We start from the raw sequence: 24245 nt of genomic DNA, 5'->3' as shown, positions 1-24245 counted from the left end.
CATTGTGTTGGCTCAATTATCCCTTGAACAATATATACCATTATTCCATCAAGCTGGCATTGATTTTGACAGTTTTGTGTCCATGACAGACCAAGATTTCATTTCAATAGGACTGAAAGAGCCTTCCGACCTTGATTTATTATCCAGTTGTGCAAAAGCACTCAAGGCACATATTGCAAAACAAACAAATGTTACAATTTCAGAAGAAGAAGAGGACCTTGTCAGCTTGAGATCTTCCAACAGTAGTAGTAGTGATACATTAGCAACACCATCATCTTCTACTTCGACAGAATCTATTTTACGAGCTATCCATGCTTATGACTCGTATTATTATCGTCATGAACCAACTGTGACACCAATGATTCAGAGAAACACATCCTCTGGTAGTCTTGTAGCCCCACCCGGAACAGTTATCCGTAGAAACAAACCTGGTAGCAGTAGTCGGCCCCTTTCAATGCCAATTCAGTTACCTTCTTATACACCACCACCCGATTATACTCTAAGTATCATGGGTAAACGTTTAGAAAGATGTCAATCGATGATTATTCCCCGAGAAGAAGAAGGAAAAGAAGAATTACCCGGATATACCTGTACTGTCTTTAAGATGGGCTATGTGCATGTGAAAAGAGAATTTGATGCACCTAATGTCAAGAGTAAATGGAGAACTTGGAGGTAAGAAACAGGATTGTGTTGATGTTATAGACTGATAACAATATATATATATACATATATATAGAAAACTTTATATAGAATTATGGGGTACAATGCTTCGTATTTACCGTACACAACCTTCTTCTTCCAAGAACAATATGGGCTATTATCGCTGGCCTTTTCGAGCACCTTATTACTATTATCAGAAATACTATTATACGCCTATTCTTACCGTTTCTTTAGCAGGTGCTGAAGCATCAAGGGCACTAGACTACTTTAGGCGACCTAATGTACTCAGATTGACGACACAACAAGGTCCACAATTCCTGATGAAGCTATCTTCTCATGTTGAGATGATATCATGGATTGAGCACCTTCAAGCAGGTAAACTATACTTTTTTTTTTGTTTTTGTTTACTTAATATGCAAGTAGCTATCAATATTTCATTGGATTTAGAACAACGTCCTATGCCCAAATTCATTACAATTCCTACTCGAGGCTTAGCTACGGGTGCCTTGGATCCAAGATCAATTGAACTTGAAAGGGCTCGTGAACAAAGAAGAAGAGATCAACGTGAAGTGTTGATTTAAGAAAAAAAAATTTTTTTTTCTATATCATTTTTAACATCATGATTACGTATTTATTTTATTTTGTACAGTTTATCGCCCCCCTCTCTCTTTTTATTTATTTTATCATATCGAATAATATTGTAACCTATTCTTATTGCAACACAAAAACTATATATATATATATATATATTTTATTAATTTATTTTTATATGTAAAAGTAAAAGAAGGAGAGGGGAACATGACTTTTTATATATATATATTTTCTCAAAAAACTTTTTTTTATAGCATTGACTTTTGAATAAAATAAAACAAAGTCTGCCTTCCAAGATAGATCAAGAATTTATTGTTATATTCAGTAAACAAAGATCTATTTTCTCTACAAATATATGTAAAAGACGTAAAGATCAAGCATTGAATGAAAAGCAGATCTTTTTCTTTTTTGGATATAAAAATATATTTTTTCGTATTAAAAAAAAAGCGCGTTCCTTTTTTTAAATCTCAATAATTTTTTTTTGTGAAAAAAAAAAAAACCCAAAAAAAATTCAAGCAAGTCAACTGATTGGCTCGTCAAAGGTATTCAAAGACCGCGCACGCGAATGAATTTTTCAATATAAAAAGGATGTATTTTTTTCAACTCTTGTTGATTTCTTTTCTCCCTCTCTCCTTTCGCTTTTTTTTAAATAACAACTCTCTTTTTTTTTAAGAATGACTGCCGCCGCTACTACCGCAAAGAAGGCTGCCTCTACCAAGAAAGCCGATCATCCTACTGTAAGATATTCATGACTTTACTCTATCCATTGACCGTTCTTTTTTCTTTTCTTTTTTCTAGTACGAAGTAATGATTAAAGGTAGGAAATAATCTCACAGAATATATAAATGGATTTTTTTTTACTCATACCGATATGTTCTATTAGATGCTATTGTTGCTTTGAAGGAAAGAAAGGGTTCTTCTAGACCTGCTATTAAGAAGTACATTTTGGCCAACTACAAGGTCTCTCCTGGTGCTCATTTCGATTCTCAAATTGCTGCTGCTATCAAGCGTGGTCGCACAAAGGAAGTCTTTTCTCTTCCTAAAGGTAATTGTTTATAAAAAGAGAGAGAGAGAAAGAGAGAGAAAGAGAAAGAGAAAGAGAGAGAATGAAAGATATTTATGATCTATATCGTTATTTTCTAGGTCTTTCCGGTACTGTTAAGTTGAACAAGACTGAACAAACTGAAAAGAAGCCTGCTGCTAAGAAGCCTGCCGCTACTAAGAAGGCTGCTGCCACCAAGAAGGCTCCTACCGTTAAGAAGCCTGCTGCTACCAAAAAGGCTCCTGCCACTAAGAAGGCTCCTGCTACTAAGAAGGCTGCTCAATCCACCACAACAACCACTACCACTGCTACCAAAAAGGCTCCTGCAGCTAAGAAAGCCACTCCCGCCAAGAAGGCTGCTGCTACTTCTGCTAAGAAGGCCCCTGCCACCAAGAAGGCTGCTGCTACTCCTGCTAAGAAGGCCCCTGCCACCAAGAAGGCTACCCCCAAACGAAAGGCCTCTACAACTGAAAAGGCTGGTGTTAAGGCTCCCAAGAAGAAGTCCCCTGCTACTAAGAAGGCTGCTCCTGCTGCTGCTGCTGCTAAGAAGGTCACTCCTGCTGCTACCAAGAAGGCTGCTGCCACTAAGAAAGCTCCTGCTACTAAGAAGGCTACTCCCAAGAGAAAAGCTACCAAGGCATAAATTTCCTCTCATCTGCATCTATGAAAATTTAACGTCTTTTTTTTTTCCTTAATTATTACCCCCTTTTTTTATTTAAATCTTCTCTTTTATCATTGTAACAAAAAGAAGCATGAAGAGAACATTTGTTAAACATGTACAGTCATCCGTTTTTTTTCTATATCCATTTCTCTATTTTTTTTTAATAAACACCAGACAAAATAAAAAATAGACACGTGTATTTTTTTTTTTTTGTAAAAAAAAATATATACAAAATTTTTTTGTATAGCAAACGCGCTCTCGCTAATTTTTTTTTGTTGATAAAAAAAAAAAGTGTAGATTTTTTCTTTCCAAAAAAAAAAAAAAATACGCTCTCCTGTTTTTTAGGTTATAAAAAAAAAAGAACTTGGTTTTATTTGAACCAAATATCAACAGAACCATTTTCTTCACCAAAATAAGCCTTTTCTGCCATATTGCAGAACAATCCAACTTCATAAACACCGGTCAACAATTTGAGTTCCTTTAACAATTCTTGAGGATTTTTGATCGTACCAAAGTGTGCATCAATCACAAAATTACCATTGTCTGTCACAACAGGACCTGCTTTATTGACAGCCTATATGACGTTAATGTTTGTTGATGTGTAAACAAAATTTTACCATACGAAGTTTAGCACTGATAGGCTTAACTGATAACTTGGTTTCAATAGTCTTCATGAGAGACCTATATGTCATGGGCACAACTTCAATTGGAACACCCTTTGTCCAACCTGTACCAAGCTTCTTGCTTTTCTTTCTGAAATCTAAATAAAGCGTTAATAAAAACTACAAAGATTCCTGTTTTTTTTTTTTTTTACCAGCAACAATCACAAACTTTTTGGCTGCTTCAGCAATCACTTTTTCTTGAAATTGACAAGCTCCACCTCCTTTGATTGCATTTAAATCTTCGTCCACTTCATCAGCACCATCAATGGTCACATCAATTTCAGGATGTTGTTCAATACTACCGAGTTGAAGACCACCTTCAAGAATCAAGATTTTTGATTGAAATGAAGTAGGAATATAGACAATGTGTTTTAATTCGGGACGTTGTAAGATACGTTCGACGACATAAACAACAGTTGAACCAGACCCAATACCAACTACTTTTTGATCAGCGTTGATGTATTCGTCTACAGCGCGATAAGCAGCTAACTTCTTTCCTTCTTCAATAGGATTTGACATGGTTAAAAGGAAAAATAAAAAAGAAAAAAAAAAGGAAAAAATAGGTTTTTTTTAAGGTTTCTTTTTTTTTTGCGGGGACATTTGAGAAAAAAAAAGATATAGGGCATTAGTAAGAATCCATAAGCATGACGTCTTTACTACTATTTATTTAAATTACTGTTATAACTAGCTAATGGCCCACTGCCGGTGGTATTTGAAGATGCTTTTGATAGATAAGGATAAGCAGTACGAGCAATAGCTTCTGAAGATAATCTACTTGATGTTGTCTTGAGATAATAGAGTTCATTAGGATGAATAAACTGTTGGGATTGAGATTGTGTATTGTACCGAAAGCGATCTAATAGTGATTTATTCTTGGTGTTTTCATAGTTTGGACTGGAAGAGATGAGCGGTAAATGAATTGTATTGTTATTGTTGTTACTAACAGTACGCTTCATCATGACAGGCGAAGACATTTTGTTACTATTGTTACTGTTTTCTGCTTCTTCGAGTGTCTCTTTGGTTGGTTCGGTTTCTTCTAGCACTGTCAAGCTAGTTGTGGTTGGTGATACAGATGAAGATAAAGTTGAACTCGAATCATTATTGTTGATAATCAATGGTGGCAAATGTATCATGTCATTCATGTTATGAGGTATATTTGATGTTAAATGATCTGTAGTTGTTGATAAGATATGTGCATTAAAAGCAGTTGTGTTCGTATTTGTTAGTGTGGGTGATAATTTTGTCTTTGTGGGTGAAATAACACAGACAATATAGAGCTGATCGAGTCCATGTGAATCAAACAAGTCGGCACCAAATCCACCACCAAGATAGAACCGACAATTCATTTCTTCAGTCTTGCTACTGTCTCGGCCATATCGAAACTTTAATGTCTGTTTAAGTGTCAATGAACCATTAGCAATATTAAGAAGGGGCTCAAGTGAGAATGAAAAGAACTTTTCAAATGAAGAACGAATATAGTTCGTTGGCTGTTTTGATTTCTGATGTTGAGCTGCATTATCTAGTAAGCAGCGATGAAGTCTTGATAATGTTTGTTGACTTTCACCTGGTATAAGAAAATCGTAAAGAGATCGATGTGAGAATTCTTGAGGATAGAGTTCCAAGTATTCTAGAGACTTGTCAGATACTCTAGCACAGCATAAGTCCATAGATAACAGAATCTGTAGATATTTAATATAAACTATTATGTGTGTATATGGTACTTACTGTCATAACATCATGAGAGGAAACTGTCATTACATCAGAGGATGTTGATAGCATTAGTTTATTGTTTTTTGATGTTCCAGTAGCAGTGGAAGTACTGTTATTGTTTGTTGGTCTGATTTTGTTATTGTTGGCATCCCGCATCATTTTAGGTCGACCTCTTTTTTTATGCTGAATGTCTCGACAAGTGTCAGCCTTGTCTGTAGCTACACAACGATTACAAGGTCTTGATACTATATGATGTTAGATTTGAGGGGAAAAAAAAGGGAGCTCTGATTTACCATCGCAAGCCAAATGTGCTTTCTTACAATTCACCTAATATTAAAAAAGAGAGAGTAAACATTTGTAGAAGAGTTTAGAAAAGAGAGATCACTTTACACATGCAGCAGATACATGCATCTTATTTGGTCTTTTTTTAGGAGGATTCAATTGCGGTGGTGGTGGTGGTGGTGGTGGTGATTGTTGAGCATAATCAACATACATCAAGGAAGGTAAAGTGTCTGGTTCAGTCATAGTATGGTTATTGTAGTCCATTTTTCTTTGAGAAAGGAAGAAAAGGAGAAATAAAAACAAGATGTACGAAAATTAAATTACGCTTATTTAAACATATTTTGGTTAGGAAAATATAGGAAATTTTTTATTTTCCTAAATGCCCGACTTTCAGCAATTATAAAAATGGAATCATTTCCTGATCTTTTTTTTTTTTATCTTTTGTTCTTTATTAAGAATTTATGAAGAATGTTTAAAGAAAAAACAAAAAAGAATGTCGGTGTTTTGAGCTCAAATATATATATTGCTTTATAAATTATCTTTTTTTTTTTTGTATTGACAGAACATGAATGTTCACAGAATCTTGTTACTGCTTACATAAAGTAAGAGCTTTCTAAAAATGTATATTATGACTAGTGTTTGTAGAGTACTGAAACCAAGAGATTAAATTGTTCAATCATATGGAGAAGAATTAGAGTTTATCTGATCCAATCAAAATCAGATGCTGTTTAAAAAACAGTTGTTGATCTAAAATCCGATAAATGACGTAGATTAAATATCCAATTCGAGTAATACGCAGAAATTGAACTGTATAAAGAACGTTGAGTATTCTTTTGTTCTTTGCTTTCTTTTCTTTTTATAAACAATGTCTGAACTCAATAGATCTCTCATCATAAGAAAATTGGACTCAAGGGTCACAGAAGATGTATTGAAATCAATATTTGATTTAATATCACCTACACTTTCTATCAAAATAGAAAAAGATCCTTCAAATGTAAGTAGTCTAATTAATATATACACACATACGTATATATATATATATTTATCTGGTAAACCCAGCATTCTTTTTCTCACACTTCCTCCACCTTGTATCACTATAATTCAAAAAGAAGCCAGTTAAATTGATTAATCTAATCGCATTGACCCATAAAATAACTCTTAATTAGACTGATTTAAACTGTGGTTTTGTTGAATTCCATGAACACCAAACAGCGGAACAAGCATATCATACGATGGATGGACGTATCATTCATGGTCAGGTAAGGATTTTCACAACATCTTTCTTCTTTTTTTTTTTTTTTTTTTTTTTTGGCTCATATCATGCTATATAGTCCATCTCTATAGAATGGAATCATACTGGACCATCTATTCACTCAAGACGTTCATCATCTAATAGTGATGAAATAATACTATCCAACATATCCTATGAAGAGCTGTTTGCAGAAACACCATTGTACCATACTTCTATCTGTATTAGCAATTTACCGAAAGAAACCATTCGTCAAGACGTTGCTCCTTATTTGCAACAATATGGGTTTGTGTCAGATATCCATATGTTGCCAAACAAACGAAGAGCAATTGTTCGACTCGACACACATGCGAATGCTGCCACGGCCATAATCGCTCTTCAAGACACTATGATTGCTGGAAACAAGGTTCGCTTACGATGGGCAAAAGAAGAAAGACAAGAACAAACGGATAGTCCAACGAGATCGTTCAATGTATTCTCGTCAGGCTACGAACATCCCAAAGAGCTTGTTAATCAAATCACAAATACGTATGAGAATCATACAACCACAAGACCACCTGCTCCTACTTTTGATGCCTCCATGGATACAGAAGAAGGACTTCACGGTTGGAATCAATACTATCAACAATATTATAGCGCAGGACATATCACAATTTAAGCATTTATTTATTTATTTTTTAATAACAACGATTCTTTGAAAAAACTTTTTTCTTAGGTTTCTATTCGTGCTACTAATATGAACGAAAAAGACAATTAAGGATATTTAAGTTTGTTCTGCATAAAGCTGTGTGATGACAACATATTCTTTGAATTCTAAAAGATTGTCATCTTTAAAGTGATTGTATTTGAACCTACAAAGGTATTTTATTGACAGACATATATGAAGAAACCTTGTCATTATATTTTCTTACTATTCATAAAATTCAATATGGCAAGTCTCTTTAAGTATTATAGACTGCTATATGCTTTTAATGTTCGTACAAACAATCCTTATCATTATTTTTAAGATGACAACGTCAAAAAAATAAATAAATAAATAAAGCGTGGAACGTGTATACGCAAGTGGCTCTTAAATTGATGGCCAACAGTGCTGTTTGAGTCAAATCTCTGTTGGTACAACACTTGACTTGAACATTGTCTTGATCGAAAAATACTTTTTTTTTTTGTAGTGTTATAGCAACTTGGAAATCCAAAACCTCGTATTAGCGTTGTTCAAAAAAAACGCATCGTAGTGGAGAGAAATCAATACGCCATGTTTTGCAATGATTAATACGACATCATACTCTGTTCTATATGTAGCCTTGTCGTGAAAGGTTAATGAGAAAATGACTTGAGACATACTATATTTGACAGCCCCTTTTACTTCTTTTGCTTGGCTATCAACACCATTTCATTGCACATTATTAGGTGTAGTACAAGATTCATGTATTGCAGAAGGTTTTCGAAAACAGCTGCTCCGCGCACGTCAAAAAGAAAGAATGATAAAGAGTGAGCGAGAGGAAAAGAAAAAGACACTTTTTTTTCTATATATTTATTAATACCTTATTGTGCATAAATGGACAAACGCTTGCAATGAATGACGAGTTTCTTGCTAAAGCGCCATTAACTTCTTTTTTTTTTATAATTCCGAATTGAGAAACTTTTAACCGAGCCAGCTTTTTTTTTCCCCTCTTAGTCGTTTGTGGTTAAAAAGTAGTCAAAAATCGATGGACTTATCTAACTTTAGTTTTGTTCATTCACTTGACATGCCAAGCTTTTATTAGATTTACCAAGACTAGGTGAAATAATATCCCTTATCCGACATACCGGAGTTCTCAAATTGAAGAAATAATTGGCTACCATTGTTCTTTTCAAATCCCTTGGTTTACATAGTTTCTGCTTTTTTTTTCTCTTTTTTTTTTTTTTTATTTATTTATTGCTCTTTATTTTGTTCTTTTTTTTCTTTCATTCGATGACTTCCATGCCACATAACACAAGCGATAACTCGAGTAATACCGAAGAACTCGCTGAAGGTTCTCGTAGTATCTTGTTATCAATTGCGTCTCAGCTAACAAAAGGCATGGATTTGGTAAGCTACATATATGCACGATAAACCGTGTTCATTAACCCTTAATTTAGCACAAAGTAACTCTACCTACTTTTGTGCTTGAGCCAAGAAGTATGCTTGAACGCATTACCGATTTTATGGCTCATCCAGAACTTATCTTGCCGTAAGTATCATCAAAACAAACAAACATGAATCTAATCAGCACAAGTATTCCTGAAATTGAAGACGATACACAACGGTTTATTGCTGTCGTCAAATGGTTCTTGGCAGGTTGGCATATTAAACCTAAGGTAAGAAAAACGATCTCTACCTATTAAATATTCATTCTTCATAAAGGGTGTAAAAAAACCTTACAATCCAGTGTTGGGCGAATTCTTTCGTTGCAAATATCAATATGAAGATGGAACCGAAGCGTATTATATAGCAGAACAAGTTTCACACCATCCTCCTTGTTCTGCTTATTTCTATACATGTCCTCAACACAAGGTGGTTATTACAGGTGACCTTCGTCCAAAGTCTCGGTTTTATGGCAACAGCGTAGCTTCTTTGATGCACGGCCAAATCAACTTTATCTTGCCTGGAAGACACAATGAGCGATACGAAGTAAAGATGCCCAACATGTATGCTAGAGGTGTATTGTAAGTAAAATTATCTAAAAGATATGCTGTTGATATCTTTTTTTTAAAAAAAAAAGGTTTGGTACAATGACATTAGAGCTTGGTGACGCTTCATCAGTTAGATGCGTCTCTAGTGATTTGATTTGCGAAATGGATTTCCAAACCAAGGGGTTCTTTTCTGGCCAATGCAATTCAGTTGTGGGTAAAATCAAACGTGAGTCAACACAAGAAATTCTTTATGAGGTTTCTGGTCAATGGTCAGGTGAATTGTTTATCAAGAAATATACAGCAGAGAAAAGTAGCAGTACGATTGGTGGCTTACTGGTATGCACATACTTGTTTAAATCTTCACGACTGACTTTTTTTTTTATAGTCTCTTAGAAGCAGCACAAATTCGCCCGAAAAAAAACCAGATGTATTGGTAGATGTGTCAGATCATGCTGTTTGTCCTCTACTTGTAGCTGAGAACCAAGAAGAAAAAGAATCACGACGCTTATGGGCTGGTTTAACAGAGGGCATTATGGAGAAAAACATGGATAAAGCAACAGATGAGAAGTTTAAAGTGGAAGACCGAGAGCGCGCATTAAGAAAGGAAAGAGAGACAAACAAGATCAAGTGGCAACCTCGATTCTTTGATGTAATTGATGGTGACAATTATAAATTTAAGGCCATGGACAAGTATGTATATATATATATATGTGTGTGTGGTTTTGTTTTATTTAACTAATTTTCTTTTTACTAGACTGGATTATGACCATCTTGACCAAGTAACAACGACAATGCAGGCATTATTTTAAACTGTGTACTTTTTGTTTTACTTGATAACCAATGTATTCTGCTGCTTTGATTTGTTCTTCTGTGGCACCCACCCTTTTTGCGCCCAATCTATGATCTTGAAGCTAACAATAAAAAAGTCAAAAGACAAAATCTGCTTTTTTTTTTATCTGATTTTGTTACCTGCTGCAATGTATCCATTTGAATCAAGCTGACGATGACTTCCAATTCTGTTTCGACAGGATTCAGCCAAGTCATGTCAGAGACAATGGAGCTATAGACATATTTTACAAAATACCATACATCTGAACTTGATGTCTCAATCAGTTGTTGCTTATCTTGAGAATTAGTACCATAAACTTGGTGAAAGAAATTCATGCCTCGTGTGTCCAATTCACTTGCGTTTTGGCTTAGAGCAAATGTTCTTAATAATGGCTTATATTCGGCTGGGAGGCTATCGTACATTATGATCTCGGCATTGATCACCTATAATTTTCAGTTGGCTATCAATTCTTAAGTGTTCAACAACAGTTACTCTCGGACCACCACAAAGCACAATGCTTTTAAAAATCCCATTTCGAGTATATTCAATCCATTGAATTTTCTGTTCCAGACTATCTAATTGGCTTAAATAGTGGTTCATGATCACGGGAATACCATGAGGATGGTTTGATGCTGCTAGTGCAACACACTATGCAAAATTTACTTTAGGATAATGGTACAACATCGAATTAGAGTACCAATAACATGGCTACAAGTGATGGTACAAGTGTTTCTACTTGCAAAAGACTCAATTCTTTATAGACAGTTGATTCCATTCTGTTTTTTTTGTAGTAAAATAAGAGAAAAAAAAAAAAGAGAGAGAGAGAAAAAGGACCGAGGGCTGCTTGTTTCCACCACAGGTCGGAAATGGAATTTCAACTGACTGCATTGATTATCAGTTTACCCCTTTTTTCTATTTTTTCATACTGTTTTCTTTTTGTTCTTCTTTCTTCTTTTTCTATACAATGTCCCAAGTACAGAAAAAAATCAAATCGTTATCTCCTTCTGTTTCTGCTTTTCAATTCCTTGTTCAACCGCAAAAAACTAACACAGTCGAGTTGACCCGATCGGCAACACCAGATGACTATTTCTCCTCTTCTTCTACTTCTACTAGTTCCTCAGATGCTCAAGACGAACAGGAAGATGAAAGTACTTTTATCTATAGACAAAAGCTCTATGTAATTACTCCAGAAACAAGACAAAAGCTATTGGCCATGGGTCAATTACCACTAGAGTCTGAATGGACTTTCTGGTATGACAAGTAAAGTATATCTCTTTTTCGTCTGTATGGAATATCTATAACTAACAGTTTAGATTTGTGCCTAATCTGTCAGCGACAGACTATGAAGCGAATTTGAAAATTATAGCGACCATATCAAGTGTGCAGGTTAGTTTCAAATTAGAATTAAATGCATGTATTGTACTCACACTTGATTTAGAAATTTTGGAGTATCTATAACAATATTGATGGACCCGAAAGACTTGGATTCAGGAGCAACTATCATTTTATGAAAAAAGGTATTAAGCCAATATGGTAAGAAATAATATATTGGAAATGCATTATGTTTATACAAACTAATAGGGAGGATCCACATAATGAATATGGCGGTTCATACCATTTCAAAATACCAAAACAATACACAAAGACTACCTGGCGAGATATACTAGTACTGCTTATAGGTGGGCAATTAGAGGATTCGATAAAGAACACTATTTATGGCGTATCTATATCTTCTCGTCAGCATGTGGATAATTATCAAATTTGGACTGCACAGAATAATACAACATTGAGTGACGAAGTTGTTAAATCAGCATTGAATGAGCTATTACAACCCACTGAAATTCAGTCTATATATTTCAAGAGTAAGTCTCTATTACGAAATATCATGATTAACTACTTTTTATAGTACACAAGACACATGCTGACTTTAGACCAAGTACACCTACTTTTTCAAAGACTCTCAAGTAAATTGAGAGCATATATATATTTTTTTGAATAAATTGCAATGAGACACCAATTTACAGACCGGAAAAGCACCTTATTCGTCTTTCATCCCTATAAACCTGTTTAACAAAAAAGTTGTAATTTTACCCTAAAAATACTCTTGTGATTAGACTGAGTACTGGATTTACAAAAAAAAAAAAAAAAAAAAAAGGAGTGCTGCTAAATAATTACTCAAGATTGTAGTACTGAGTAACTTGTTATTTATATACTGTTAAGCACGCTTGTCAAGAACTGCCATTAAGTCGTAATCTTTGATCCATTTTTTTTTTCTGTTTAGAAGAATTTGAGGTCAGAGACGATGCTTCAAGGCCCGCTTTGTCAAATAAATTTTCTGTCGCCCCTGTTACGATCTACTTGTTGTATACATCTATTACTATCATGAGCAGCTTGACCTCTATTGAAGCCAAACTTGAAGCAGAATCTAAAGCTTTCCAACTATTACAAAAAGGTGAAAGAGATACAGCTTGCATGAACGCGTTTTATGCTCATCATCTTGATAGAGCTCGCTCAAGTCATTGAAAACAGACAACGTTTAGAATCACAACAGCAAGAAAATGAGCTTGTCAACACTGTAAGTTGCATTTCTAATTTATCTTGGACTGAATGTTCTCTATAGGAATTTAAGCATCTTGATGAAGAAAGCAATATTTACAAATTAGTTGGTCCTGTCCTTGTCAAGCAAGATAAGGCTGAAGCAGCTACCAATGTCAAGAACAGATTGAACTTGATCTCGAGTGAAATGTAAATCAAAGCTATTTATAAGCTTCTTTTTTTGTTAACCTCTTTTTTCTTTTAATTAGTAAACGCGTCGAGACTCAACTTGCTGAATTGACACAAAAAGCAGAAACTAAAAAGCAAGAGGTAAGCATATCTATATATGTGTTCAAGCCTTAACATTGGTTTTAGATTGCTCAATTACAAATGCAATATCAACAATTGGCAGCAAACAAATAATAAAAAAGAAACCAGAGTTTATGTTGACATGTTCTTAACAACAAACACATTATCAATGTTTAGAGTAACTATTCTATCTTCCTCTTCCTCCTCTTGCTCTTCTTCAAAATGTTCCCAGTCATCATAGTCTCTTTTTTCATGTGCTTTGTTATCGAATTTACCACCTTTTGTGTTGACATGATGAAATCCTGGCATGAACTCGACTGTAATAGAAGAAGGCAAGTGCAATTCTTTCAAAATGACTTGTTTCCATTCAGATATTTCGGGCGTGTAGTTGGCTGTCAACTCCAATGTCTTTATGGCTAGTTGGCTGCCAACAAAGGGCGTGTTGCTCTTGAAATCAACATCAGGATAGCTGTCATAGTTAATGGGAACATTGACCTGTTTGGGTTCTTTTTCAGGTTGCTTTTTAGGCTCCTTTTCAGTTTCTTTTTCAGTTGATGACTTCTCTGCATAAAACAGAGTAGAGACATCGTGAATAGGGTACTTATGTGGGCTCATGTTATTGCCTTTATAATAAGGATCTGATTCAGCAAAAGTAATAAATGCACGGCCATAATGGTTGCTAGTTGTTTGTTCAGGTTCATCTTGTACGGGTTCTTCATAATAGACATGCTGCCAATTGTCTGCTTTAGGTCCCTTCAAATGATTTTTCTTTTTGTTCTTGTTCTTTTTCAGCAATGTTGTTGAAGGTTCAGTTATATTGAGTGTCTGCACTTCATCTATCATTTGTTCAACTGGTGCTTGTGTCTGGTGTTGCTCCTTGCTTGACACTTGTTCCTGATATTGCTCTTCGGTTGGCGCTTGTTCTTGATATTGTTCTTCATCTGATGCTTGCTCTTGGTATTGTTCTGTTCCTGACTGTCTATATAGTTGCTTCAGTAATCTACGGCGCTGGTTGCGCTTCTTTGTTTTTTGAGAGCCTTCGAAAGGTACACTCTGTACTTTAGATGTCTTTTGCTTTTCAACTTCTGCCATGGGCTTAGAACCTTGTTTTTTGTTCTTGTTATCTTTCTCTTCCTTTTCAATATCTTCTGTATTCTTTTTCTTTTCTTGGTCCTCCTTTTGCTTTCCCAACTTCTTGGTTTTTTTTTTCTTTTCTCGGTCTTCCCTTTTCTTTTCTAACTTTTTGCTTTCTTTTTTCTTTTTAACAACTTTCTCTGGCTTTTGATCTTTTGATTTTTTTTCTGGCTTTTGATCCTCTGATGTCTTTTTTGACTTTTGATCCTTAGGTTTCTTTTCTGTCTTTTTTGGCTCTTTTTCTTTTTTTATTTTCTTTTTAAGATGCGTATCTTCTTCTATAGCTATGTTGCGTGTTAAGGAGTGCAAAAGAATGCAGTTAACTTACAGCGCTTTCTTTTCTTGACTATATCAGTATTTTTAGGTTGATTTTGTTTGATCCTGCAAGAATGTGAATAAGAAAAATCCAAGGGAAAAAAAAGAGGAGTGTATTACGTGATAAGATCTCCATCGCGTAAAACTTCTTTTATCTTTGTTTGTGGCAATAATTGATAGCCCTCTAATAAGAGTTTCAAATTGGAAGGTATAGCTTCGAGTTCAAGCTTGTTTACTATTTGTTTTGCAAGTTGATGTATAGATTGATTTTCGAGGCTTTTCTCGATAGAAAACCAACAATGGTATTTATCTAAGGGATAGCTGGTTGCAATCTTGACTCTCATAACATTCACCAGACCAAGAAATAAAAAAACAAAAAAAGAGAGAGAATTTTCAACGTGGCTTTTTTTTCTTCTTTTCTTACCCGACAGTTGTATTAGAAAGCCCCCCAAAAAAGGAACCATGCCTATGCTTTCTCAACGATTATTAAAGAAATGGTTCACTAAATATTCCTTCAACTGTTGTCTTTGCTACTTTCCTCGAGATGAAATGCATATAACCTTAAGACAGAAATTCTTGAATAAAACATTCTTAATTGTCATTGGCGAATTGATTGTCATGCAAAGTTTTGTGTGCCCATTTTTTCCTCTTTTCCTTTTTTTTTTCTCCCTCCTTCTCTCACGTATTTTTTTTCCAAGAAATATCGCGTTATCATTTAAACGCACTTTTATTGACTTGACAAGGTAAGTGTAGCGTTAGTGACAATTAAGTTCAAAAAATATATGGATAGTATGGAAGTATGCAGACACCAAATACAATATAATGGTTTATGCGCCATTTGTGGCTCTTTATTGGACATGTAAAATGACCAACTCTAAGAAACTTTATCTTAATATGTTAATAGAAATCCAGAGGATCCAGCAGGAGTGACAAAAAGTTATGCAAACAGTAAATTTGATGTAGGATATGATACAGTGGGTTTGACTGTCAGCCGAGAAGTAAGTCATATTTGACATATGCTTTACTAACGTATAAACAGGAAGCAGAAAGATTAGAAGCAGAAAATGCTAAAAGACTACTTCAATCTCGGAAATTATCATTGATTCTCGACTTGGATCAAACGATATTACACGCATCGTGGGATCAAAATTTAACTAAATACAAAGATGCTGATATACGTCAATTTGTATTACCAAAAAGCGATATTGTATATTACATCAAATTAAGGTAAAAGAAAAAAAAGAAAAAAAAGGCATGGAAGCCAAGACTTTCAATAGACCTGGGTTAGAGCAATTTCTCAAACAAGTGGACGAGCTGTATGAACTTCATATTTATACGATGGGAACAAGAGATTACGCAGAAGCAGTAGCCAAAGAAATAGATCCAAATGGCTCTATTTTCAAGGAGAGAATTTTATCAAGAGATGAAAGCGGAAGTAAGGGAAAACAAGTAATTAAATCATCATTGACTCTATTTTCGTTAAGGTGTTACACAAAAGAAACTACAACGACTATTCCCGTGTGATACATCCATGGTAGTTGTGCTGGATGATCGTTCAGATGTTTGGAGTTTTGCACCTAATCTCATTCGTATAAAACCATGCAAGTACCTTTTAAACAAATACAGCAAGTATTAATTAGCTTTCTGTAGACGAATTTTTTGTGGGCACAGGGGATATTAATAACGTCAGTAATGGTGCTTCTAAAGAGAACATTACACAAGCGGTGGCTGGTAAAAAATAGAGCAAGAAATCTACACTAGGGAAAACAATTTACCTTATTGATTTATTACTATAATAGAAAAAAACGACGATCTCTTAAAAGATGATGATAGTGAGCTTATGACTATACTAGAGGTAGGTTTGGAAATGATAATAGACGCAAAAGCTGATTGTTTATATACAGATTCTTAAAGAGGTTCACCGAGAATTCTATTCTAGACCTATTCAAGATAAAGAAACAGATGTTACGCATATTATACCCAAGATGAAAAAGCGAGTTTTGGCCGAAATCAAGATTACCTTTTCAGATAAAATACTTTCTTCCCAACATATCAAGGATCCAAGTTTATCCTGGATTTGGCAAATGGCCACTTCTTTCGGAGCTACATGCTCAGTTGACTTAACTGGTAAAACTACCCATCTAATTGCTATTAATACAAGCAAGAGCAAAGTAAAAGCAGCAAGAGAATATGGCCATAATATCCATATTGTTACTCCTGCTTGGTTATTGGACAGTACAGCAAGATGGAAAACTCAGCCTGAAGAAAATTATGCATTGCCAGAGATAGATGTAGAACATCCAGAACAAATTTTACTTGATTTAGAATCCCTTAGTAGTGAAATGACTACACCACGAAAAGAAAAGGAAGAAGAGGAGGAGGAGGAGGAAGATTTGATAGAAAACATCAATTGGGATGAAGCTAACCGAGAAGTGGAAGAGTTTATTAACGAAAGTGGGATCGATGACGTCTGGGGAGACACAGACTCGGATACTGTAGATAGGTAAGGAGTATAAACAAAACAAACAAACACGCTAAAAAAAGAGTTAACAGTCCTTTACCTACACAACCAACATGGAAACGAAAGCGAGAGAGTGGCGGAGAAAGTGGCGGAGATGGGTCTGAAGATGATGAGACCACTTCCACTGGTGGTAGTCTGTTGGCAAGAAGAAGATTAAAGGCTTCTAGAAGAGGCAAATCTCATTTATCAAAAGTAACAACTGCACCGAGTTCACAATGCACAAGCGGGAATACATCTGACAATGAAGATAGTTCACTAGATGCCTTTGTGGGTATTCTCGATCGAGAATTGGAATAAATAAATTTAATAAAAAAAAACTATAAAAAGCCATGCTTTGAATTTTATTTTATTTTTTATTTTTCTTTTTCTTTTTCTTTTTTTTGAGAATAATATGCCAACAGGTGAAGAAAGAGAATCACTTGTCAATGGTGGCAGTGGTCATTTCGATTTGTCGCCTGAAGAATTAAGCAAACTATTTGACCCTAAAAATGATGAATTGCTTAAAAAATTAGGCGGTGTCAAAGGTCTCTGTAAACGTGTCAGAGTCGATCCCTCGGTGGGTTTGTCTGCTGACGAAGGTTCCAGCGACTCTTCTCAACAACCCTTTCAAGATCGCCAAGCTCACTTCGGTCGAAACGTGTTGCCAGAACCTCAAACAAAGGGCTTCTTTACATTATTATGGGCGGCTTACAACGACAAGACACTCATTATGCTAAGGTAACTTTATGACGTCAAATGCTCATCACGGCTTATCATTTTTATTTTTTCTTGTATATAGTATTGCTTCTATTGTTTCATTGGCTGTAGGGATATGGGAAGATTATTCGCCTCGTCATCCTGAAGACGAGCCTCGTGTAGGATGGTAACATATTACATTCTAGCCACAACCTGTTTAGTGACACATAACATTTTAGGGTTGAAGGCACTGCTATTCTTATTGCTGTCTTGGCAGTTGTACTCACAAATGCTATCAATGATTATCAAAAAGAAGCTCAATTTAAGAAACTTAATGCTAAAAAAGAGGACCGTACTGTCAAGGTGCTTCGAAGTGGTCGCGAAAAGCAAATCTCTGTTTATGACTTGAATGTAGGTGATATTTTGATGTTGGAACCCGGTGACATTATTCCTGTTGATGGATTGTATATCAAAGGTCATAACTTAGCGTGCGATGAATCTTCTGCTACAGGTGAATCAGACACCATGAAAAAGAAGCCTGATGGTGAAGGCGATTGCTTTATTTTATCAGGTTCAAAAGTGTTGGAAGGTGTAGGTCGTGCTGTTGTTCTTGCTGTGGGTGAGAACTCATTCTTTGGTAAGACAATGATGTCTATGCGTGATGATCAAGAACAAGGTACGCCTCTTCAGACGAAGCTTGATACATTGGCTGAACAAATTGCCAAGCTTGGTTTTGCTGCTGCCATTACCATGTTGGTTGCTCTTGTTATCAAGTACTTTGTTACTGCTGCTTTGGCTCCTGAATTCCCTCCTGCTAGTGATATTGCTGCTTCCATGATTTCAATTGTCATTCAAGCCATTACTATCATTGTTGTTGCTGTGCCAGAAGGGTTACCTATGGCTGTCACTATGGCTTTGGCTTTTGCTACTACACAAATGCTTAAAGACTCCAACTTGGTTCGTGTCTTAGCTGCTTGTGAGACCATGGGTAACGCTACTGCTATCTGTTCAGACAAGACAGGTACTCTTACTCAAAACAAGATGACGATTACTGAGGGCACTTTGGCTCAAGAGGAATTTGAATCACCTGAAAAATCAAAGGAATGGTCTGAAAAGGTTGACAAGAAGAATGTACTCTCTCTTATTTTTGAAGGTATTGCTTTGAACTCAACTGCTTTTGAAGGCAAAGATGAGAATGGAAAAGAAGACTTTGTTGGTTCTAAGACTGAATGCGCTTTATTGGCTTTCTCCAAGAACTTGGGTAGCAACTATGAAGATTTGCGTCATGATGCTACTGTCGCCAAAGTTTATCCATTTGCTTCCAAACGCAAGACCATGACCACTATCGTTGAAGTCAAGGAAAACTCTGCTCCATCCACTTCTCAATCAGATTATCGTATTCATGTCAAGGGCGCTTCTGAAATTGTCTTGGAAAGCTGCAAATATTACATGGATTCCAAGGGTGAGTCTCATAAACTCAACAAAGAAGCTCAAGTGAAGGTAAATGGTATCATTTCTTCTTACGCTGACAAGGCCTTGCGTACGATCGCTCTTGCTTATCGCGATATCTCTAAATCTGAATACAAAAAATATTCTGATGATGAACCTCCACTTGAGGAATTGACCTTAATAGGTATTGTTGGTATTATGGATCCTTTGCGTCCTGGTGTTGTTGAATCTGTTACTGCTTTCCGCGAAGCTGGTGTCTTTGTGCGTATGATTACTGGTGACAATTTGAATACTGCTAAGGCTATCGCTCGTAATGCTGGTATCTTGACTAAGGGTGGTGTTGCTATTACTGGTCCAGAACTCCGTAACATGTCTGTTGAAGAACAGCGCAATATTATTCCTCGTTTGCAAGTGTTAGCCCGCTCTTCGCCAACTGATAAAACAATTGTCGTTACTCGTCTTCAAGAACAAGACCAAGTAGTTGGTATGACTGGTGATGGTACAAATGACGGGCCTGCTCTCAAGATGGCTGATGTTGGCTTCTCTATGGGTATTGCTGGTACTGAAGTAGCTAAAGAAGCTTCAGATATTATTTTGATGGATGATAACTTTAACTCTATTTTGAAGGCCTTGATGTGGGGCCGTGCTGTAAACGATGGTGTTCGCAAGTTCTTGACTTTCCAATTGACTGTCAACATTGCTGCTGTCGTCTTGTCATTTATCTCTGCTATTGGTTCCGAAAACGCCGAAAGTATCTTAAGTGCTGTTCAATTACTTTGGGTCAATTTGATCATGGATACACTAGCTGCTCTTGCTTTGGCTACTGAACCTCCTACCCAAGATTTGTTATACCGTAAACCTATTTCCAAGTATGCTCACTTGATCAACTATCGTATGGCCAAGATGATTCTCGGTCAAGCCATTTTCCAAATCATTGTCAACCTGATTGTCATTTACTTGGGTCCTCGTATCTTCCATTTGGGTGACTCTGAATATGATGCCGAAGTTTTGCGTACTATGGTCTTTAACGTCTTTGTGTTCCTTCAAGTGTTCAACGAAATCAACTGTCGTCGCATCGATAACACCATTAATGTCTTCAAGGACATGTTTGATAACTGGATCTTTATTGCAGTCCAAGTCGCTGTTGTCGTTGGTCAATATTTGATTGTCACTTTTGGTGGTATTGCCTTCAAGACTGTTCCCTTATCCTTGAACCAATGGCTTATTACTGTCTTGATTGGTTCATTGTCTATTCCTGTTGGTACTGTTATCCGCTTGCTTCCTGACTGTGGCTGTGAAAACAAGTTCAATGAAGAGGCCAAGCCTTTAGCTAGTTATTCCCGCATGCATTGGGAAAGTGCTATCGGTGATGTTCGTGATGAATTGCGCGTCTATAGCCTCTTGCGTCGTAAGCGTGGAAGCAAATCTCGTGAAATCAACAAGCGTTCCAACACACAAGATTCTGAGTCTACAGCTTTCAATGCACACAATTCCAACTATGGTGCCATTGGTCATGAAAACCATCAAAAGAATCGCTTTGCAGATCTCGTAAAGAATGCAAAGAAGTTCAATCAACAAAACGCTCATGACAACAGTGATAATGACAACTAGAGTGTATCTATTGTATTTTATTCGTTTCGTTAAATAAATTGTATTTTACACTTATAACGATTTATTCAATATGTTGAGGTTAGTTTGACGTTCGTTGATGCAAGTTAATTAGGTGTAGCATATCTGTGTCAATAGCAATGTCTTTGGCTTGTTAGTTCTTGCTTATCTCTAGATATACTGCTAAAAAAATTGTTTTGTTTCCAGTTAATGAACGATAGAAAGTACAGTACCATCAAATTGCTTACTCAAACAAAATATCTTATCAAAAAGACACTTGATCGGCTAAATAAAAGAAAGCGACGAAAGTGTCAAAGTGTCAAAGTGCTATAAGACTTTATGATACATAACATATAGCAAATAGCATACATTACACGATAAAAAGTGTCATATATTTACAACGCCAATTTAATTGCTCACTTTACAATAAAAAAAATCCGTCCTAAAAGGCACTATGACTCAATCAAAACAATGTCATGTTGTATCAAAGGGTTCAATCACTAATGTACATTTATACACCTAATATAAAGTATACCTTTATTGTTACTGAATGTCTTTTAGGCTATATTGCCAATGGTAGAACTATGATATTCATAAATTATTGCTGCATTATATCATTTGCACCAAGGCATTTAATTTAGAGACATTGATTCCATAGACGGTCGTTGCTCAGTCTATTACAAGACAATGTCCCCGCATGGATCCTTATGATTGACCTATTTAGACTATGCTTTTTCCTTGAGAAAGAACAATAAGCTTGATATAGATATAATTTCATGCAAAACTCAAGTTAAATAAGGGCTTTTTAAAGAATGCACTCAACACCTCGACCAGACATAAAATCAAAGCAAAAAGTATTTTGTCATGCAATTTGTTATATCTTAATTTGATGGGTTTGTTCATTACTCTTGACATCCAAACATTTTTTCATCAGCTCTAAATACACTTTATCGAAAAAAAATACTAGATTATAGAAATTCGAAGATAAGATTATTCAAGCACTTCTTATACTGAAATCCTCCAGAATAGATCACTTACAGAAGAAAAACCTAAAAACCATTGGCATTTTCATTACGGCCCTTTTGCAAGTCTACTAGAGATTTGTCTTTGACATCATTTCCTTTAATACCTATTTCTCCTTATAATAAAAAAAGTATTGTTTTACAGCTGCTTGCAGATAAAAAGCAAGTTCGCAAAAGACTGTAATCCTTCTTTCACTTTTCTCTACTCACAGCAGTGGCCTGCCTTTGCTTTTATTCTATTTGTTTATTTGATACATATTAGTTTAATATCCATATCTATATAGTTAACATACATATTTTGTGACTAATAAATAACTTTTGATTCCATTTGGCACATTGCACACCTAATATGCTTTTGATCCTCAGTTTATGCCTTTTCCGAGCATCAGACTTATTGTACGATCTTCAATCATAGCCTGAATTCTTCTCAAATAGGCTTTCAACATAAACTACCTTTCTTTTTTGAATAAATTTGGCAAACAATTTAATAGCACTAGCGGCGGATTGGCAGCCCGCTGCAAGCGCGAGTGTTATTTAAAGTAAACCGTTATTTCTGCCTTCCTTTTTGAGTTTCTTATGTTTGAGCATACATAAAAGAACGTATTTATTTAAGAATATAGCAAGTTTTGAGAAAGTCAAAAAATCGTCATTTTGCCCTTATGACACCCGGTAAAAGTTTACATTTTATTTGTAAGGCTATGAAGACTGGGCCCTATAGGGTAAATATCCAACCATCAGTTCAAAAAAAAAAAAAAGAAAAGTACAAAAAAACTATAGAGTGATAAAATATAGAAAGAAGGGCAAAAGACATATCTTATGATACCCTTTGCAAATCTTTACTTACAAGGATACTCAACACTAGAGCCATTCCGGCCTTGAACAACATTATAAATCAATTTTAGGCTGGTTTTGGGTCTGGTAGATTTATCGGTAATCATAGTCTTGCAGTGAAGGTAATAATGTGAGATACTAAAATCTGCAATCATAGAGGTATTGGCGTGGTTATTGATAGTGCCAAGGCATATGGCTATGTCAATGAAGAATACATCTGTGTGGCCTTAGAAAAGTTTGGCTTTCCTCATGAATCTATTATGATAAACATGAATGGATTTCTATCTGACACTGTCAAACAGCGCCATAGACTTCGACAAGGGGATTCTATTTCACCCGTCTTGTTAAATTCTGCCTTAGAACTTTTGCTCCTTGCTATTCTGAACGATGGTCATGTTTGCGGATACTCGATTGCCTCTCAATCCTCAAATCCTTTTTTGAATACGGTTGCACCTAGGTTAATCAAGTTGCCTGCTTACGCCTATAATCTTTTGGTCTTTGATAATGGTGTGGATGAACTCAAATTCTTTCAAAAACACCTAGAGTGTTACAGTAAAGCATCAAACTCAAGAATAAATGATCACGAACCTGTTGCATTCCCACTGTCGGGTCAATCTCGTTCATTGTCTGACACGTTCTATCGACGCGTTCGACAACTACAGCTCCAATGGTTCAATGCCAGCAGTCCTTCCTACCTTCGCTACCTTGGATATCCTCTTTGGTTTAATGCCATTCAACGAGATACGTTCTACAATGAAGCTATCCAAAAGCTGCAATATACCACTGATAGAAACAAATTTAGACAAATCTCTGTCTATGGTCGAGCAAGACTGTCCAACTCTGTTCTACTGTCTCGATTCTGGCATGTTATTCGTTTCATCACCCTCCCAGCCTATTTCTTCACAAAGGTCTCTTCAATAATTTGCCAGTGAGTTTGCTAAAGAATTTTTCCTCCCCTGGGCAAGACAACTATCTATCTTCCAAGATATGCTGGAGACTTGTTCGTGATGGACGTCTCTACAAAACGGAAAGTTTTCCAAAATCGATGCATTTGAGTCATTCTCCACGACAATTTCACTGATCGACCTATCGACCCATCTCTGCCTTCTTATTGCAGCTATTTGTATCGTATATCCAAGTGGATTTTGATTGCCCATATTATGAAGTACCTTTACTTTTTCCCAAGGCTGGTAAACCTACTCACCTCTCTGGTTTACACACGCTTTCTGTCATTTTCAAAGCGATCGATGAATGTCTCCTCTCTTCCTTCTGAGATGATAGTAAGCTCAACCTGCCTGCATGTCTGGAAATCCCTTTTGTTGACCTCTGCCAACCTGGACAAATATGTCCTCAAATCCTGGATAATGCAACCATTTAATTGCAAAAAGCTTCCTATTTTCTGAAGATGATCCTTCCTTAGGAATACTCAGGTTCAAAAAAAAAAAAAAAAAGACAGGAATACAATAGTCCTGTACTATTGTCACGGATTCACAAGACACACAAAGATG

At 35.8% G+C, this 24245-nt stretch overlaps 12 protein-coding genes across 12 annotated transcripts; 9 read left to right on the top strand and 3 right to left on the bottom strand.

The window, feature by feature from the left end:
* Positions 1 to 82: 82 nt before the first annotated feature.
* B0P05DRAFT_461341 (uncharacterized protein) lies at positions 83 to 1241 on the top strand (the record flags this gene model as incomplete). The annotated part of the gene is made up of 5 exons (XM_051574070.1): positions 83 to 190; positions 264 to 324; positions 411 to 672; positions 737 to 1035; positions 1084 to 1241. The coding sequence occupies 5 exons, from the start codon at positions 83 to 85 to the stop codon at positions 1239 to 1241; spliced, it is 888 nt and encodes a 295-aa protein (XP_051439451.1).
* Positions 1242 to 1880: 639 nt separating this feature from the next.
* On the top strand, positions 1881 to 2362 carry B0P05DRAFT_522981 (linker histone H1 and H5 family-domain-containing protein). Its single transcript, XM_051576037.1, has 2 exons — positions 1881 to 2068; positions 2135 to 2362. The coding sequence occupies exons 1-2, from the start codon at positions 2059 to 2061 to the stop codon at positions 2308 to 2310; spliced, it is 186 nt and encodes a 61-aa protein (XP_051439450.1). The 5' UTR covers positions 1881 to 2058; the 3' UTR covers positions 2311 to 2362.
* Positions 2363 to 3265: 903 nt separating this feature from the next.
* Positions 3266 to 5768, bottom strand: B0P05DRAFT_502463 (ribose 5-phosphate isomerase A-domain-containing protein). Its single transcript, XM_051575466.1, has 9 exons — positions 5717 to 5768; positions 5620 to 5653; positions 5342 to 5571; positions 4881 to 5295; positions 4707 to 4787; positions 4317 to 4658; positions 3769 to 4116; positions 3572 to 3714; positions 3266 to 3528 (listed from the first exon to the last, which is right to left on the bottom strand). Exons 1-9 carry the CDS (start codon positions 5735 to 5737, stop codon positions 3325 to 3327), a joined length of 1818 nt encoding a protein of 605 aa, XP_051439449.1. The 5' UTR covers positions 5738 to 5768; the 3' UTR covers positions 3266 to 3324.
* Positions 5769 to 6172: 404 nt separating this feature from the next.
* Positions 6173 to 7561, top strand: B0P05DRAFT_522969 (uncharacterized protein). The gene is made up of 3 exons (XM_051576036.1): positions 6173 to 6602; positions 6775 to 6867; positions 6940 to 7561. The coding sequence occupies exons 1-3, from the start codon at positions 6474 to 6476 to the stop codon at positions 7513 to 7515; spliced, it is 798 nt and encodes a 265-aa protein (XP_051439448.1). The 5' UTR covers positions 6173 to 6473; the 3' UTR covers positions 7516 to 7561.
* A 1247-nt stretch (positions 7562 to 8808) lies between these two features.
* Positions 8809 to 10318, top strand: B0P05DRAFT_576852 (uncharacterized protein; the record flags this gene model as incomplete). Its single annotated transcript, XM_051581736.1, has 8 exons — positions 8809 to 8925; positions 8976 to 9067; positions 9107 to 9194; positions 9241 to 9542; positions 9599 to 9845; positions 9895 to 9942; positions 9988 to 10199; positions 10264 to 10318. The coding sequence occupies 8 exons, from the start codon at positions 8809 to 8811 to the stop codon at positions 10316 to 10318; spliced, it is 1161 nt and encodes a 386-aa protein (XP_051439447.1).
* On the bottom strand, positions 10310 to 11113 carry B0P05DRAFT_582988 (uncharacterized protein; the record flags this gene model as incomplete). Its single annotated transcript, XM_051582213.1, has 4 exons — positions 10310 to 10420; positions 10479 to 10781; positions 10831 to 10986; positions 11036 to 11113. 4 exons carry the CDS (start codon positions 11111 to 11113, stop codon positions 10310 to 10312), a joined length of 648 nt encoding a protein of 215 aa, XP_051439446.1.
* A 33-nt stretch (positions 11114 to 11146) lies between these two features.
* Positions 11147 to 12490, top strand: B0P05DRAFT_522959 (translation initiation factor eIF 4e-like domain-containing protein). The gene is made up of 5 exons (XM_051576035.1): positions 11147 to 11598; positions 11652 to 11724; positions 11777 to 11871; positions 11920 to 12200; positions 12245 to 12490. The coding sequence occupies exons 1-5, from the start codon at positions 11303 to 11305 to the stop codon at positions 12304 to 12306; spliced, it is 807 nt and encodes a 268-aa protein (XP_051439445.1). The 5' UTR covers positions 11147 to 11302; the 3' UTR covers positions 12307 to 12490.
* A 3-nt stretch (positions 12491 to 12493) lies between these two features.
* Positions 12494 to 13305, top strand: B0P05DRAFT_99472 (Prefoldin). Its single transcript, XM_051583923.1, has 5 exons — positions 12494 to 12790; positions 12843 to 12913; positions 12959 to 13083; positions 13143 to 13203; positions 13249 to 13305. The coding sequence occupies exons 1-5, from the start codon at positions 12721 to 12723 to the stop codon at positions 13294 to 13296; spliced, it is 375 nt and encodes a 124-aa protein (XP_051439444.1). The 5' UTR covers positions 12494 to 12720; the 3' UTR covers positions 13297 to 13305.
* A 1272-nt stretch (positions 13306 to 14577) lies between these two features.
* B0P05DRAFT_522949 (uncharacterized protein) lies at positions 14578 to 15221 on the bottom strand. Its single transcript, XM_051576034.1, has 2 exons — positions 14752 to 15221; positions 14578 to 14697 (listed from the first exon to the last, which is right to left on the bottom strand). The coding sequence occupies exons 1-2, from the start codon at positions 15093 to 15095 to the stop codon at positions 14613 to 14615; spliced, it is 429 nt and encodes a 142-aa protein (XP_051439443.1). The 5' UTR covers positions 15096 to 15221; the 3' UTR covers positions 14578 to 14612.
* Positions 15222 to 15277: 56 nt separating this feature from the next.
* On the top strand, positions 15278 to 17484 carry B0P05DRAFT_522944 (uncharacterized protein). Its single transcript, XM_051576033.1, has 10 exons — positions 15278 to 15374; positions 15422 to 15490; positions 15536 to 15629; positions 15671 to 15858; positions 15909 to 16066; positions 16116 to 16232; positions 16282 to 16362; positions 16431 to 16486; positions 16536 to 17134; positions 17185 to 17484. Exons 2-10 carry the CDS (start codon positions 15423 to 15425, stop codon positions 17447 to 17449), a joined length of 1626 nt encoding a protein of 541 aa, XP_051439442.1. The 5' UTR covers positions 15278 to 15374; position 15422; the 3' UTR covers positions 17450 to 17484.
* Positions 17485 to 17543: 59 nt separating this feature from the next.
* Positions 17544 to 20887, top strand: B0P05DRAFT_461232 (PMCA-type calcium-translocating P-type ATPase; the record flags this gene model as incomplete). The annotated part of the gene is made up of 3 exons (XM_051574061.1): positions 17544 to 17869; positions 17931 to 18014; positions 18067 to 20887. The coding sequence occupies 3 exons, from the start codon at positions 17544 to 17546 to the stop codon at positions 20885 to 20887; spliced, it is 3231 nt and encodes a 1076-aa protein (XP_051439441.1).
* Positions 20888 to 23006: 2119 nt separating this feature from the next.
* Positions 23007 to 23669, top strand: B0P05DRAFT_582982 (uncharacterized protein; the record flags this gene model as incomplete). The annotated part of the gene is made up of 1 exon (XM_051582212.1): positions 23007 to 23669. One exon carries the CDS (start codon positions 23007 to 23009, stop codon positions 23667 to 23669), a length of 663 nt encoding a protein of 220 aa, XP_051439440.1.
* Positions 23670 to 24245: the final 576 nt, after the last annotated feature.

This window comes from Gilbertella persicaria (assembly GCF_025201335.1).
Source record: "Gilbertella persicaria strain CBS 190.32 chromosome Unknown B0P05scaffold_2, whole genome shotgun sequence".
In the NCBI taxonomy this organism is placed as follows: Eukaryota; Fungi; Mucoromycota; class Mucoromycetes; order Mucorales; family Choanephoraceae; genus Gilbertella; species Gilbertella persicaria.
This window is presented reverse-complemented; position numbering and strand designations above follow the sequence as displayed.

Bases quoted from the DNA above. Each gene is read 5' to 3' on its own strand.
- B0P05DRAFT_522969 (XM_051576036.1), top strand. From the start codon at position 6,474: ATGTCTGAACTCAATAGATCTCTCATCATAAGAAAATTGGACTCAAGG. The intron at 6,603-6,774 runs GTAAGTAGTCTA...ACTCTTAATTAG, and splicing joins TAGAAAAAGATCCTTCAAAT to ACTGATTTAAACTGTGGTTT. The intron at 6,868-6,939 runs GTAAGGATTTTC...CATGCTATATAG, and splicing joins GACGTATCATTCATGGTCAG to TCCATCTCTATAGAATGGAA.
- B0P05DRAFT_522944 (XM_051576033.1), top strand. From the start codon at position 15,423: ATGGAAGTATGCAGACACCAAATACAATATAATGGTTTATGCGCCATT. The intron at 15,630-15,670 runs GTAAGTCATATT...ACGTATAAACAG, and splicing joins GTTTGACTGTCAGCCGAGAA to GAAGCAGAAAGATTAGAAGC. The intron at 17,135-17,184 runs GTAAGGAGTATA...AAGAGTTAACAG, and splicing joins GACTCGGATACTGTAGATAG to TCCTTTACCTACACAACCAA.
- B0P05DRAFT_99472 (XM_051583923.1), top strand. From the start codon at position 12,721: ATGAGCAGCTTGACCTCTATTGAAGCCAAACTTGAAGCAGAATCTAAA. The intron at 13,084-13,142 runs GTAAATCAAAGC...TCTTTTAATTAG, and splicing joins AACTTGATCTCGAGTGAAAT to TAAACGCGTCGAGACTCAAC. The intron at 13,204-13,248 runs GTAAGCATATCT...CATTGGTTTTAG, and splicing joins CAGAAACTAAAAAGCAAGAG to ATTGCTCAATTACAAATGCA.
- B0P05DRAFT_522959 (XM_051576035.1), top strand. From the start codon at position 11,303: ATGTCCCAAGTACAGAAAAAAATCAAATCGTTATCTCCTTCTGTTTCT. The intron at 11,725-11,776 runs GTTAGTTTCAAA...CACTTGATTTAG, and splicing joins CGACCATATCAAGTGTGCAG to AAATTTTGGAGTATCTATAA. The intron at 12,201-12,244 runs GTAAGTCTCTAT...TACTTTTTATAG, and splicing joins TCAGTCTATATATTTCAAGA to TACACAAGACACATGCTGAC.
- B0P05DRAFT_522949 (XM_051576034.1), bottom strand. From the start codon at position 15,095: ATGGTTCCTTTTTTGGGGGGCTTTCTAATACAACTGTCGGGTAAGAAA. The intron at 14,698-14,751 runs GTAATACACTCC...ACATTCTTGCAG, and splicing joins CGCGATGGAGATCTTATCAC to GATCAAACAAAATCAACCTA.
- B0P05DRAFT_502463 (XM_051575466.1), bottom strand. From the start codon at position 5,737: ATGCATGTATCTGCTGCATGT. The intron at 5,654-5,716 runs GTAAAGTGATCT...TTTTAATATTAG, and splicing joins TGCATGTATCTGCTGCATGT to GTGAATTGTAAGAAAGCACA. The intron at 3,529-3,571 runs GTAAAATTTTGT...AACGTCATATAG, and splicing joins TCAGTGCTAAACTTCGTATG to GCTGTCAATAAAGCAGGTCC.